General features: G+C 36.1%; 1 protein-coding gene across 2 annotated transcripts in view; it reads left to right on the forward strand.

The window, feature by feature from the left end:
- LOC143239187 (semaphorin-2A-like) overlaps positions 1 to 16,884 on the forward strand; it is a 478,807-nt gene that overhangs the window by 406,502 nt on the left and 55,421 nt on the right. For both annotated transcript variants that reach the window (XM_076480055.1, XM_076480054.1), the window contains exon 3: positions 12,043 to 12,094. In XM_076480055.1, the coding sequence (XP_076336170.1) occupies positions 12,043 to 12,094 (52 nt within the window). The remainder of the gene's footprint in view (positions 1 to 12,042; positions 12,095 to 16,884) is intronic.

The raw sequence follows: 16,884 nt of genomic DNA on the forward strand, positions 1-16,884 counted from the left end.
TATTTTTAGTGTTTAACAATGAAACTAGACTTTTGCAAATCTTACATTATCTTAAAATTACTGACAACGCCCTCTACGAAGGTGATAGTCTGCGAAGCCTATACGCCTTTCTAAATTTATAATACAAAAAATTAATATATATTATGGACAAAATATGTACTAAATTGTTCAAAAGACCCCAGGTGCGCAAGAACTGTTTATATTCCAGAATAATGTATAGTAATTCAATCAATTAATTATATTTTTGTTGAAGCCAAAGGCTTGTAATATTTCAGATATATTTTATGCAAGTGAAATGTAATGATTATTCGACTGTTTTAAACGCACTATAACATTTAGTTGGCTGTCTTGAATGTACGTAATTAACAAAGTAGCCTTGTTCTTATGTTTTTACGCCAGTATTCGACCTGGTGTTCTTCAGTGGCATGTCTGCTGGCTACCAACGCTAGAAAACAGGTATTGATACTCACGGTGGGCAGAACAGATGGCAATCGCATTAGGTATCTTTGTACTTGACTACAACCAACCAGCCATTTAAGCTTAAATGGCTGAATTAAAACTAAATTTCTTGAGTATTGTATTAACGTAGATGTAGTTTAACACGAATTATACTGTTTTTGTTCTATAAAAGTTTAAAATAATCGATTTTTTGTCAACGCCAGCATCTCTTAATGTTCCAGTAATTTTTCGTGAACGCGGGAAAAGTTTTTAAATAGGTTTGTTACAACTATCAGTGATAACGTCACCAATCATGTTCATTTCACGGTGTTGTTCCCGCCCTGCTAATCAGTTTCATCTGTGTAGCCTTGTCAAGAAGATATATTCGTAAAAGATGTGGCGACTTTCTACTTTGATATTCATTTTAATCGAAGACGCTAACAGCTGCTGAGTGACAAATTACATATCATGATGGTATTGGGCCTAGCATAACCTGGAATTTGTCAGAATATGTTTTACGTACGTGCCTGTAAATGTTTTTACAAGCTTAATTTAGAAAAGACAAAAATAAACGTCCGAAGTATGAATTCCTGTAATAAGTTGTAATCCTGGATTACTTTGTTAAATAAACTTAATTAAATCCCTGGAGAATCACGGAGTTATTCTAATGCCCTTGATACTTTTGGTAGTTCCCGTGTGTTTGTTTGTTTTAATTAGCTTGAAGAGTGAATAATCCCCCACGTGTTAACATGTTCATAGAGGTTTACATAGTCTCTGTGTAAACTGTGCAAGCAATAGTTAGTATGAGTGTCCAGCTGAGAGGGAGTTATTGTTAGAGAACTAAGGGAGTCGTTAGTCAATTTGACAATCAAGTCACGACTTTCCAAAATAATACCTGATTGGTCCCACTTCTGTATTCAGAGCTGCACGTTACTGACAACCTTATGATAGTTCTGTAATGTGTCCAAACACTCGTGTTATGGGCTGTTAGCATGTTCAGCGGTTAGCCAAACATTAGCTATTAACATCATTGACCTTTCCTTCTCGGTCTGGTCGCCGACTTATCACTATGAAAATGAGAGGCGATTGAAATTCAGGCCAATGTGCAGCGGAGCTCTGTTACCTTTAAAATATGCGTCCAATTTGTATGTATCTGAACTTTGTTGACAGGCATCAAAACACGTTAACAATATAGACATCTGCAATCAGTATTCTTCCAGAAAAGAAGATTTAAACATGTACAGCAAAGAGGGAAAAATGTGTGGATTTAGTTACTTATGTCGCCGTTAAAACCCCAGTCCACAATAGTGAGACATTGTAAATATTACTGATCCAAAAAGAAAATAATTACCTAATGTATTTATTTGCATACAGATAAATGCATTTGGAAATACTCAACCTCTCTACATTCTGATTAATGATTATGTGGAAATTTGAGGGCCCACTAGTCGGCGTGTCGAGCTGTAGGCCCTTGGTTCTTGTTCGTTTACTGCCAAAATCTCCTCTGTGGTCATAACTTGCTATAAAAGTGACTGGTTGGTATTGTTCAGTCTTTCACATCAAAATTAGGGATTTCTCTCAAGCAACTCGGTGCGAAATTCTAAACAATCCAACTTGTAATTTGATAAAGCAGTGGGAGGAAGAAGTCAGTGCTGACCCGACCCTACTAGGTCGTACAAGTGCGACCTAAACTCCGATCCAGATCCCCACAAGCCAATGAGGAGTAAAGATAGACATCGAACCTGACCCGGGTTCTTGTAAAGAGGGTGGTCTAAAGCATCAGAATAAATGATTCAATGTTCTGATCTCGTAATAAATATACAAACAGTAAAGAAGGGAAGAAGTCTAAATAACATCTGACCCTCCCAGGTCGCACAGTACGACGGACGATAAAAACGACAAACCAGCCGTATTTAAGGAACCCCATCTTGGAAAAATATTTCAATGATCTAAAATAACATTTTGTTCGTTGTTTCGAGTTTAAAAGTTAGATCTGTTAAAACTATACTTTTTTCAAATTTGAATTAATGTTCCTTATTAACTAACAAATATTTATTTAATTAACAGTACATGACTACTGAGAGACGCATTTTGTATAAGTTCTTTTTTCGAGTACGAAGATCGCGTTGTAAGAGCGAGTGGATGAGATAATATAACTTATTAGTTGCATTTGTCCCTCACTGGAAGTCAGCGGTAAATTTGTGGGCTTGCAAAGATAAACTCAGGAATTCGATTGATGTAGTAAATAGCCTATTGTGTAGCTTGAAACAATCAATCTTAACGTATTAAGCTGACAGTGTATCAAGGCTTGGCTTCATACCAGTTGACTTGGAGTGACCAACGTGATAACGAGCTTTTCCAGATCAAACCTGTTGGACTTTGGCCGTCTTGTTTCTGTAAGGATCAGAAGGAGGAAGTTGTCCTAATCACACTTTTTTAACTCATTGTTTTCTTTTATCTGAGACTGATGCACCAATGTACGGTCTATGTGACACTCAAGTCACAATATCCCACATTTTATTGTCGTACCGTCGTTACAACCGTGAGCGACATTGGACAATGTCATTGTCGATGGTGACATTTTCCATCTCGGTTGTTTATAAATTTTTAAGGGCAGTTGGACTTTTTAACTCTTAAGTTTTTAATTCAGAAATTGAACTTTGTTTTAACATGATTCCTTTTTACGTATTATAATAATTTTACTTTAATTTTTTTCCGGTTGTTTGGTGCTAGATAGCTTAGTCGCTTTGCGCTAATAAACGTCAAAAACCCAACTAACCGACAGTAAAGAAAGTACGTCTTGCTTCATTTATATGATTGTCAATAAAATGGTTTAATTAGGAGTTAGTGACTTACGGTTTAGTACCGCTAGGGGTTAAAGGTTCTTCGTTTAATGTAAACTTTTTACAATACATTAAAGTATCATACAACAAATCACCGATAAGAAAACAATAGTTTTCATAAGTTCTAAATCTTTGTTCGTCATTGGTCTACCTTCTAACAGCACTTGTGTTTCTTGCCCTCTGATACGAATGACGTACGATTGTCCACGCTCTTTAATAACCTGCAAACGCCTCTTGTATTTGTTTCAAACAAACCCGTAGCTACTGTTTGTAACAAGAGTCGTACTGGATCACAAAAGGAAAGTTAAGTCACGTCATTCAATGTCAACAATAAGAAGAGATGAGATATAAGTATATAAAAATCAACAAACGAAATTTCGTGTGAAACTGGATAAAAGGGAGAAAGTTTAAGCCGAGTCACTCAGCGCACGCGCACACACACTGTATATATATGTATATGTAATAACAGTTAGACAAAAGCGTGTGTGTGTGTGTGTAATTTTGATACGGGTTTATTTTTAAGTTTATGCATTAGCTGTTTTTTGTACCTTCACCCAATTTGCACGATTATGCACTGTTTGTTGTTTTCTATTCTCTGGTAGTATGTCAATGTTAATGCGAATAACACGGCGTAGATAATTTGCAATTGTATTACAGCCATGAACACGCTCTCCTAAACTGTAATTGATCGCTTCATTCAATGTTAATCACGTAGCTGGGTTGGAAACCACGAGGCGCCGCTCGCATACCGCGTGCTTAAATAGATGAATGGTTAAAGACCAAGGATGAGCAGGCCTTCTCACCATCCGTTTTTCCCCAGGCGTTAACACCACCAGTAGAGGTCGAAAGGGAAATTACAAAATAACTATAAAAAAAGAAAGTCCCAAAATTAGCTTTGGAGTAACACATCATAAAGCTTTAAAACCTTGACCTTTTTTGTTGTTGGTTTTTAAATGCTAACAGCTATATTAGAATGATTCTCTTTTGTCTTGATAATTCTCGTCAAATGTATTAAAATTAGATCTCTAACTGCAGCCAACAGATGATGCATGATGTATGTATGACCTGAACGAATTCAATAAACACGTGTCGTTCAAACATCAGTTATAACAGAGGTTGAGAACAGCTGTTTTTGACCCTCCTAACCTCTGACCTCTGACTGTAGTGTACTTGTAGTTTATCACGTGCGTTCTGAAAGCAGAGTAATTGCAATAATGTTTTGGTGCCTGTTATAACACTGTTTCAAATATTACGTTACAACTAAAGAGTCGTCAAAGTTGTACGTATCGACAAGGTTCGGTTATGTTGACGTAAAAGATAACCAGAAAGAAACATTTTTTTCCGCTATTTATGCGCCAGATGGCGTGACTTTATACTTTCGAAGTCACGAATATTGTATTTAATTCAACTCATTTCTTTAAACTGTGTGTTATAACAGCCATAACATTAGTCAGTGGGATACCCTGTGATATCAAGTAAGCAAGTCGGTAATTTAGGGTTAACAGTAAATGAATTTGATTTTTCAAAACGTATATATTACCATAGTGTTACCAGTGATACAACACAGGAAGAATTAGAATAGAAACACAAAGAGCAAGGTATTATCTAATGTCTACAGCAGAATACAGTTTCAGAGTATTGTTAATTATTGCTGTACAATTAGTTAATGGTTCGTTTTATAGTAAAGCTGTGTCCACGCGAGTATTCGATCTCGAATATTAGCATTTTAAGTCCGTAAACCTATGGTGCATATCATTCCACACGAAAATCAGCGTAGTTTTTTTTTTTACCGTTTTGTGGTAAGATATATAATATTTTGTTACCTTTATCATGATATCTTCGAGAAAAATTTATGATTGCGGGTAGTATATATTCGAAAAGCTTTGATGGGTGGAAAGGTAGAAGTCTGCTTTATTTCTCTCTCGAAGTTTTACTTTAACCTTTCTTTAAGACTTCACATGCACGATTTCTTAGTTAGAAGACAATAACCATTTATTTGTAGTATAGAGTATATGAAGTGACATCCGTTGTTGAGACGATTGCGTTTAGGCAAATGAAACTTGCATACAGACCTATTTAACATGCAGAAGACAAGTTTCCTGGACATACACGCCTGAACACTGGAAGTGACTTTTGAAACATCTTGTAACTTATGGTTCTCCACATGGGGAACGGATATTTTATTCTTTGACCAATCTGTTGTCCGAATAAACTATTGTATCATGACTGGAACACTAAAACATAGTCTAAAATCGAGACTGCTTGCACAAACCTTAGTTCATTCTACGTTGCACAGAGACACCTCTCACAAATCTTAGTTCAGTCTACGTTACACAGAGACACCTCTCACAAATCTTAGTTCAGTCTACGTTACACAGAGACACCTCTCACAAATCTTAGTTCAGTCTACGTTACACAGAGACACCTCTCACAAACCTTAGTTCAGTCTACGTTACACAGAGACACCTCTCACAAACCTTAGTTCAGTCTACGTTACACAGAGACACCTCTCACAAACCTTAGTTCAGTCTACGTTACACAGAGACACCTCACAAACCTTAGTTCAGTCTACGTTACACAGAGACACCTCACAAACCTTAGTTCAGTCTACGTTACACAGACACCTCTCACAAACCTTAGTTCAGTCTACGTTACACAGAGACACCTCTCACAAACCTTAGTTCAGTCTACGTTACACAGAGACACCTCACAAACCTTAGTTCAGTCTACGTTACACAGAGACACCTCTCACAATACTTAGTTCAGTCTACATTACACAGACACCTCTCACAAAGCTTAGTTCAGTCTACATTACACAGACACCTCTCACAAAGCTTAGTTCAGTCTACGTTGCACAGAGACACCTCTCACAAAGCTTAGTTCAGTCTACGTTGCACAGAGACACCTCTCACAAAGCTTAGTTCAGTCTACGTTGCACAGAGACACCTCTCACAAAGCTTAGTTCAGTCTACGTTACACAGAGACAGCTCTCACAAAGCTTAGTTCAGTCTACGTTACACAGTGACAGCTCTCACAAAGCTTAGTTCAGTCTACGTTACACAGAGACACCTCACAAACCTTAGTTCAGTCTACGTTACACAGAGACACCTCTCACAAAGCTCAGTTCAGTCTACGTTACACAGACACCTCTCACAAAGCTTAGTTCAGTCTACGTTGCACAGAGACACCTCTCACAAAGCTTAGTTCAGTCTACGTTGCACAGAGACACCTCTCACAAACCTTAGTTCAGTCTACGTTACACAGAGACACCTCTCACAAACCTTAGTTCAGTCTACGTTACACAGAGACACCTCTCACAAACCTTAGTTCAGTCTACGTTACACAGTCACAAACCTTAGTTCAGTCTACGTTACACAGAGACACCTCTCAGTCTACGTTAACCTTAGTTCAGTCTACGTTACACAGAGACACCTCTCACAAACCTTAGTTCAGTCTACGTTGCACAGACACCTCTCACAAACCTTATTTCAGTCTACGTTACACAGAGACAGCTCTCACAAAGCTTAGTTCAGTCTACGTTACACAGAGACACCTCTCACAAACCTTAGTTCAGTCTACGTTACACAGAGACACCTCTCACAAAGCTTAGTTCAGTCTACGTTACACAGAGACAGCTCTCACAAACCTTAGTTTAGTCTACATTACACAGACACCTCTCACAAACCTTAGTTCAGTCTACATTACACAGACACCTCTCACAAACCTTAGTTCAGTCTACATTACACAGACACCTCTCACAAACCTTAGTTCAGTCTACGTTACACAGAGACACCTCTCACAAACCTTAGTTCAGTCTACGTTACACAGAGATAGATCTCACAAAGCTTAGTTCAGTCTACGTTACACAGAGACACTTCTCACAAACCTTAGTTCAGTCTACGTTACACAGAGACACCTCTCACAAACCTTAGTTCAGTCTACGTTACACAGAGACACCTCACAAAGCTTAGTTCAGTCTACGTTACACAGAGACACCTCACAAACCTTAGTTCAGTCTACGTTACACAGAGACACCTCTCACAAACCTTAGTTCACGTTGCACAGTCTACAAGACACCTCTCACAAAGTTGTCTACGTTACACAGAGACACCTCTCACAAAGCTTAGTTCAGTCTACGTTGCACAGAGACACCTCTCACAAAGCTTAGTTCAGTCTACGTTACACAGAGACAAAGCTTAGTTCAGTCTACGTTACACAGACACCTCTCACAAACCTTAGCTCTCACAAACCTTAGTTCAGTCTACGTTACACAGAGACACCTCTCACAAAGCTTAGTTCAGTCTACGTTACACAGAGACAGCTCTCACAAAGCTTAGTTCAGTCTACGTTACACAGAGACAGCTCTCACAAAGCTTAGTTCAGTCTACGTTACACAGAGACAGCTCTCACAAAGCTTAGTTCAGTCTACGTTACACAGAGACAGCTCTCACAAAGCTTAGTTCAGTCTACGTTACACAGAGACAGCTCTCACAAACCTTAGTTCAGTCTACGTTACACAGAGACACCTCACAAACCTTAGTTCAGTCTACGTTACACAGAGACACCTCACAAACCTTAGTTCAGTCTACGTTACACAGAGACACCTCACAAACCTTAGTTCAGTCTACGTTACACAGAGACACCTCACAAAACTTAGTTCAGTCTACGTTACACAGAGACGCCTCACAAAACTTAGTTCAGTCTACGTTACACAGAGACACCTCTCACAAACCTTAGTTCAGTCTAACACAGAGACTCTAGTTCAGTCTACGTTACACAGAGACACCTCTCACAAACCTTAGTTCAGTCTACGTTACACAGAGACACCTCACAAACCTTAGTTCAGTCTACGTTACACAGAGACACCTCTCACAAAGCTTAGTTCAGTCTACACACAGAGACACCTCTCACAGTTCAGTCTACGTTACACAGAGACACCTCACAAACCTTAGTTCAGTCTACGTTACACAGAGACACCTCACAAACCTTAGTTCAGTCTACGTTGCACAGAGACACCTCTCACAAAGCTTAGTTCAGTCAACGTTGCACAGAGACACCTCTCACAAAGCTTAGTTCAGTCTACGTTGCACAGAGACACCTCTCACAAAGCTTAGTTCAGTCTACGTTACACAGAGACACCTCTCACAAAGCTTAGTTCAGTCTACGTTACACAGAGATACCTCTCACAAAGCTTAGTTCAGTCTACGTTACACAGAGACAGCTCGCACAAATCGTTTTTTTTTCTAGGGTTTGAATGTTTGATATGTTATCAAATCATAAAAAAAACAAAAAAAAACGTTCTTATATGTTTGTTGCATTGTTCAGGTTTAAACCGTTTTCCATATATTTCACATACGATGATCTCTCACGTAAATGACTGAATAAACAAACCAAATAAATGTGAATAGATAAGTAGGTACCTTGTGATAAGTGTGCATTTCCGGTGTCAGATAAATATAATTAGACCCCCCACTAACACGTGGTTGTACATCAGTTTCTGATTTTGTTTGTTATTACAGCAGTGGGTTCTTAGAAGTACTAATGTAGTTTTCTCTTGTGGTTGCTCTGGAAACGAGAATCCTTGTTTGCTGGTTCGCCACTTGTTAATTCAAATAAATATGATGGTAATCAAAATAATTAACGTTGAGTTGTTAATTCGTTAACTTAATATTTGATCTATAAACGACTTGCATGAAACCTTTTAATTAATTGTTCGTGAAATTTGGTGACATACGTATCTTGTAGACTACTGCTGTGTTTGTCGTATCCTAGCAAGACCTAGTTAATATTAGCGAGAGTTCTATTCGGCACTTGATATTGCGAATGTTTTCGCTCGTGGTGGCTTAAAATACTATATACTTTTTTTCCAGTTATGCACGCCATGAGTTAACGATTACTAATAGTGATACAGGTGTGACTTTTATATAGATTTTATTGTAATACCACAAAGAAAACAGTATTATATCATATGTAATAAACTTTAAAGTAACCTAGAGGCTATGAGGAAAACATGAAGTTTGTGAACATGTTAACAACGGATGAAGGTTAATTTATTTAAACAGTTAAAAACATATGTTGTAAGAAATGGTCATGTCAATACTAGTCTGGTCCGTGTGTTAGTTTAAGAAATATTGAGTATTTAATTAAGTACATTGCTGTTGATAACTGTTGTATATTAACCAACCAATAAGATCGCTGTGTCTTCATTCTCAGAATTATCAACAGTCTCTTCAGTTTTTTTTAATTGTTTTCTCCCTGTCGTGCAATGTGTTGAATCTTAACTACACTTAACAACCAGCTAAAAACAATCATAAAATTAAAGGGGCGGGTCACCGATAAGTACGTTGAGTTTAGACGGAAAATACAGCATATCTTATGTATAATGATTCACTTTGAAAGGACAGATACAGCATATCTATGTATAATGATTCACTTTGAAAGGACAGATACAGCATATCTATGTATAATGATTCACTTTGAAAGGACAGATACAGCATATCTTATGTATAATGATTCACTTTAAAAGGACAGATACAGCATATCTTATGTATAATGATTCACTTTGAAAGGACAGATACAGCATATCTTATGTATAATGATTCACTTTGAAAGGACAGATACAGCATATCTATGTATAATGATTCACTTTGAAAGGACAGATACAGCATATCTATGTATAATGATTCACTTTGAAAGGACAGATACAGCATATCTTATGTATAATGATTCACTTTGAAAGGACAGATACAGCATATCTTATGTATAATGATTCACTTTGAAAGGACAGATACAGCATATCTTATGTATAATGATTCACTTTGAAAGGACAGATACAGCATATCTTATGTATAATGATTCACTTTGAAAGGACAGATACAGCATATCTATGTATAATGATTCACTTTGAAAGGACAGATACAGCATATCTATGTATAATGATTCACTTTGAAAGGACAGATACAGCATATCTTATGTATAATGATTCACTTTGAAAGGACAGATACAGCATATCTTATGTATAATGATTCACTTTGAAAGGACAGATACAGCATATCTATGTATAATGATTCACTTTGAAAGGACAGTTCTGTTTTTATGTATAAAGGATGTACAAGATCGACATGAACGAGTGAACTCGGGGAAACGTATCGAATACAGGGATACACTTTTCTAAATACTTGTTATTTTAACGTATCGAATACAGGGATACACTTTTCTAAATAACTGTTATTTTAACGTATCGAATACAGGGATACACTTTTCTAAATACTTGTTATTTTAACGTATCGAATACAGGGATACACTTTTCTAAATAACTGTTATTTTAACGTATCGAATACAGGGATACACTTTTCTAAATAACTGTTATTTTAACGTATCGAATACAGGGATACACTTTTCTAAATACTTGTTATTTTAACGTATCGAATACAGGGATACACTTTTCTAAATACTTATTTCAGTTTGTGTAGAGAATAAGCGTGCTTGAAAGGCAACTACAGAACTCAAATAAATTCGTTAAGAACGTCAAAAACGTACGGGTCCTGTATGGGCAAGTGGTTAGGGTGCTGGACTCGCGATCTGAGAGTCGTGGATTCGAATCCCCATCACACCAAACATGCTTGCCCTTTCAGCCGTGGGGTGTTATAATGTGACGGTCCATCCCACTGTTCGTTGGTAAAAGTAACCCAAGAGTTGGCGGTGGGTGGTGATGACTAGCTGCCTTTCCTCTAGTCTTACACTGCGAAATTAGGGATGGCTAGCGCAGACAGCCCTCGTGTACCTTTGCGCGAAATTCAAAACAAACTAAACCAAAAACGTCAGTGTAATTTTCAAATATTTTTACATTGAATCATCTCGTCTTTCTCCAATCCTATCACTGGACAATCAACAGGTCAAAAAATGTCTCCTGCAATCCGACGCAATTCAAACTGGTTTGTTCTATATAAACTACATAACATTTTACCCCCGCACTGTCGTATGTTAATAGCTATAAACTACGTAACATTTTACCCCCGTACTGTCGTTTGTTGATAGCTATAAATTACGTAACATTATACCCCCGTAAGCTACATAATACTTGTAGGCTTCTACCGCCGTCTATTAATAATTATAAAATGCATAATATTTTGCCCTTGTACCGTTGTTTATTAACAGTTATAAGCTACTTAATATTTTACCCTAATATAGTCGTTTATCAGTAATCTAGGATCCATCTTTTCAGGCCATTAAAATATGGTTATCTAGAATTCCAGTCTGCAGACCCTGGAAATTCGGTTATCTTGATCACGTGTCACACTTTTCTTTATAGATATTGTTTTTAAGATATTCTGAATGTTTTAAAGTTTAGCCTTCTTATATTATTATAGAAAGTTATATTTTCAATTTTTTAAATTAGGTGTTAGCTAGAGGGCGCATGACAGTAAAGCGTAGTAAGTAGCATGTAGAAATAAAGTAATTTGTTATCGTTATGTGGATTAAACAACGTTAGAGCAGTATATTATTTATGTGTAGAATATTATTTGATATTCTTGGTTAAGATAAAGACAGCTTCTCTTCAGTGTTATAAGTTGTAGTTTAAATATCTTTTTCTGAACGGTTCAGCTAGGCGTGCTTAAGCCTAGAAACACGCTTTCGGACAATGACTGGGTAAGACGCGCGGATTACACTATTTTAATTTAAATAAAATTTGTGTTAAGACACTATTCAGTATATTTAGCTAGTTTCAGATTTAATAACTGGTTTGTTTTTTTGTTTTTAGGGACAAAGTCTTCGCTTTATCCTTGGCTAATGTCAACACCACAAACTGTGCGGTAAGTGAAGTATTTGGTCTGTTTATACTGTATTAAAACGAACTATAGCGAGAAAATCCTGTCAATGAGGAACATTTGAAAACGTGTTTAATAGCGACACTTTAAAAGCAGTCAGTAGAGAGAACTTATGCACATATGTATATGTACATATTTCAGTTCTACCCACTAATTTTAAAATGCCTGCAGGAAACGTGTCGCTTTCTAAAATTGCATCTATACATACCTGATCGAAAGTGATTATTTGTTTTAACACAAATCTGTATAATGTGTTATCTATGCTCTACCAACCTCAGGGAATCGAACCTCAGATTCTAACACTATCCATAAAATTGTCATTGACAAACCAAAGGGTGGTTGAGAGCGATGAAGATATGGAAGGTGTGTGGATAGGCACCTTGTCACTCATGATTTAAAATGTTTATTTCTGTTTTCAGTATAATTTTGTGAACTTTTTTTTTTTTTTTTTTTCGTTTTGTTCAAGAATCCGTAGTTTTATTGTTCGATAAAACTCGTGATTTCAGCTGGCTCTCTGTTAGGACTGACCCTTAAATATTTGGGGAATTTTTGTTTATATAGTCACGTGACCCAAATGTATTTATTAGAAGAAAGAAAAAAAAAACATTTCAAATTGAGAGGGAATCCTCAGTAGCCCGTGACACTTAACACTCTTTCAGGCAGGATCATGGTAAATTAATCTGCGAGACATTGGGCCTAGTTAAATACATAAGACAAAACAGTTTGATTTCCTGAGTCCAAAACTGTAATTAGATCTAAAATCGATCAGAAGGTGACGGATTTATAAGCTAAATGTTTGAACTTGAAAAACTCTGAGCCGTTACGCCGCGGCTAAAAACTACGTCTCTCATTCAGTTGTCCCTACTAAGTATACAAATAGAAAAGCTATCAGCATTGTTATAAGAATGATAATTAGTTACCAAAAAAAACGTAAGGGGCAGTTAAGAGTTAACGTTGGCGGCTTTACTTGCTCCTTTGTGAACTAGCTTGTTACGTAATATTGGTCATAATACATTCAGAGAATCATTATCCGTAAAAGTCAATGGTGTGTTAGTCAGAAGGTTTACACTGGCTAGTCATGCATGATGTGTTAGTCCAAAATTGGTCGCTTAAAAAAACCTATGCATGCTCGAAGGTTTAGAACGCGTGTGTGACTTGATCTATTAGAAGGAAGTTTAACATTCGCTGTACTTATTTCATACTCCTTGTTCTGCTACGTTTCGTTTTAATCTGTTCATATACAACACCGAACGAGTCGGTTCATAGTTCCTTTAGTTTTCACTTTATATTTGTAACAATCTAACAGTTATGTAACTGGTTTTCTCATGCCCCAGAAAATTTCTTTAAAGAAGTTTCTGAATCGTATTTTACTTGAAGAATCAATGCTCGCTTATGATATCTCGTCACGCTGAGAAAGTAATAATCACCGATATATTTCTGACCAATGAGGAGTATAGAAGCTGAGCTGGGAGTGTGGCCGTGTTTTTGTTGTCTTCATATTGTTGTCACCTGACCTCGATGGTTTCCATAGCGTGTCGTAAATTTTCACCAAACGAATAATAATTTAGAAAACAATATTGCATGTGGTAGCAAAAATGTCGAGTAAAAAATCCAGGGTAAGGGTTAGGGTCTCGTCAGTGAAACAAGTGCTTACCTACCAGTCTCTTGAGCAATAAATCCTACCTTATGGATTTTGACAGAACCTTGTTCAGAAATAATATTTCACAAGATAATCGTATTTTTAAAGAATTTTTAAAGCCTATATGATATGTTAGGACAATATTAAGTGTGCCCTTATATGAAAGATATGGCCCTATCTTTTAGGAGTCATTACACTGCCAAAACGTTTCCTAACCTGAACGTTTTCTCAGTCGTATTTGGGTGTTGCAGGTTCGAAACCCATCACAGAACGTGCTCGCCCTTGTAGCTGTAATGGCGTTATAATGCTACGGCCAGTATCACTATTTGTCGGTGGGTGATGTTCCCTTTTCTGTATCCTATAACTTTAAAATTAGGGATAGCTAGCGCAGGTAGGTTTGTGTGAAATTTAACAAACAAATAATCTTCTATTATAAAGGTCGTCACTTAAGAATGCTGGACGTAATATCGTAAACATTAAAATCAAAGCGATGAAAGTTATACAAACAAATATTCTACTTTCTTCATAATTTATGGTTTAAATCATACAACATGTTCTAAATAATACACTACAAACAAAAATACCCATCCCTAGTGAGGGAAAAGTTTATGTAAATATATCAATTTGAGTTATTTTATAGTATTTAAAAGGGTTGTATTACACTTTTCGTTTCAGTCATGCTAAGAGCCACTCATCAATAACATGCAGTGAATCTACATTTTTGTTGTTTAAGTATCGTCACGTTTTGATATGTGAATCGTAGTGTGATTGGTTCCTAACAGTTTAGTGTAGAATATCCTGTTTGTGAAATAACGTTTGATATTAACATTATTCATGACTGTTCTTCTCGAAAGTGAATGTTGAGCTTTGCCTGCGTGCACAGCTTTTGAAACGGGAACCAGACGATCGGTTTTATATATATAATTACAGATTGTGGTGTGTTCCATTTAATTCATGTATTTCATATACAATTTGTGATATGTCATTCATATAAATTAGTCATTTTTGCGTTTGTGCTTTAGTCTTGTAATCCAAAAACATAACTTGGAAGGATGGTATGTGAGATAGATGTGAAGAGCTTCTATTTATGTTCGTTTCAAGTCTATAAAAACCTTGGTATACCCATTTCAACTCAGTACATAATAACGTTGATATACCAATTATAACTGGGCCCATTCGATTCCATCTGAATATGGATATTGTAGATGGTTTATCTGTTAGAAGAAGAACAAACATAATACTGTCAGTTAATTCTGTAATATAAGAGGTTAATTATGTGGTTCCGAAGCAAAAACAGATATGTACGGTGAGTAGAATTATTAAAATATTATGTAAAACTGTATTACATTTTCTATCGTTTAGATCTGCAGGAAGTTAACCTTTGACATGAACGTTATTAAAACTTTACGTAGACAGTCGTTAACGTTGAAAGGTTGTATTCAAAATATACGGAGTTATAACTACGTAAGTATCCAAGTTTTATGTTGTGATTATTGAGGCCTTAATACATACAGAATGTGTAACGAATACGTTCCAAGGACTGGTATAACAAAATAAATTGCCCTAGGTCCTTTGATATCGTAGTTTGTCGAGATTAACACAAACAAAGCCGAAAATCAGGGATTTTATCTGTAGAATACTTTAAAAACATAGTGCTAGGCTAGTGAATGCTTTAGTTAAATGTTTTAACATAAACATATTAGCGATATAGCAATTTTTAAAGAGAAAAATCCATTTTTAATTATTTAAACTTACAACCATTTGACACTTATGAGTCCAGAGAAATGTAATTCATGCTAACTTTTACTGAAACGAGAAAGTGAACTTTTAACATTCCAAGTTGGTCCCGATTATTGGGAGGCCTAGATGGGATTCTACCAGATTTAACTTTGTCGTCTGCTAACTTCAAGTCGGGGACCGTGACATAAACATGACGAACATTTCACACAAAGTGTTTTATTCTTTACTGACTGACAAGCGTAGCTTAACCTGAAACGTTTACCGAGAGGTATTTTTAACATATTCTTTGGCACTTAGAACATACTGTCGTGTGTGTCACATTAATGATCAGTATACTTCAGGGTCCCGTAAATATGAAAGAGAAAAACCTCTTCTGCAAGTATGTAATGTTTTTTTTTTTTTTATATTGATGAAACTGATATGTCCATATAATTTGTATATAATAGTGAATCACGCAAGGCTTGGCAATCCGACTTTTAAGATGGTGCTTTTTATTCGGCTCATCTCGGATTGATACGTTATAAATACAGAATTCCATTTTCTTTGTTAGATTTATTATCCTCATACAATATCTCGTAGAATACTACCTTTGTATTTCTTTATAATTAGTATAGAATATTTAGATAAGACACTCGCTCTGAGACGATTAGAAACAAAAAGTATGTCCATCAGAGTTAGCGCCCTTTACTGTAAAACTTTTTTTTTTTACTAATACTTACAAGTAAATATTGAAACAAATAGGAATTTAGTAACATATAAGTGCTCAACAAGTCAGGTCCCTAGTGACATCTCTAAGTGTCAACAAATTATTAAAATTCTGTTATTCAGTTGAATATGAAATTTCAAAGCATGATTTAAGAGCGTGGGGGTTTTCATAAAGGTCTATATATATAATTCATCCTTTTCCCCTGATTTTGTGATTTAAAAAACAATTGATGCATCTCGCCATTGCTAAAAGTTCACAAACAAACAAGGTCGTGGTTTTATTGTTTTAACATAGGTATTTTAGTAATACATATATAAACTTCAGCTTTATTAAGAAGATGCGTGGCTTTTAGCACTAATTCAGAAGCTTTACAACCTTTAATATAATGTTTATTTTAAAAGAGAAAACGCACAAACGATAGAACTGGATGTTTTAATTTGTTTCAGACAGAATGAATAATGAGTGAGCCTGTTTAAACTGTGATATTCCAGTTTAATTGTGAAAAAAACAGATACTCTATGCAGATCCTCTGGACTTGCTAAAAAAACAGCTAAGTTGTTCACAATGAGAATGGTCTCTTAGAAACAGGTAAATTTATTGTTCATTGAGCTAGCTGAAATGGGTTACCCCAGATTTAGAATTACGAAACACACATACACTCACACACTTAAAATTACTGTTATTAAAAGT

This window comes from Tachypleus tridentatus, chromosome 13 (genome assembly GCF_004210375.1).
Source record: "Tachypleus tridentatus isolate NWPU-2018 chromosome 13, ASM421037v1, whole genome shotgun sequence".
Classification (NCBI taxonomy): domain Eukaryota; kingdom Metazoa; phylum Arthropoda; class Merostomata; order Xiphosura; family Limulidae; genus Tachypleus; species Tachypleus tridentatus.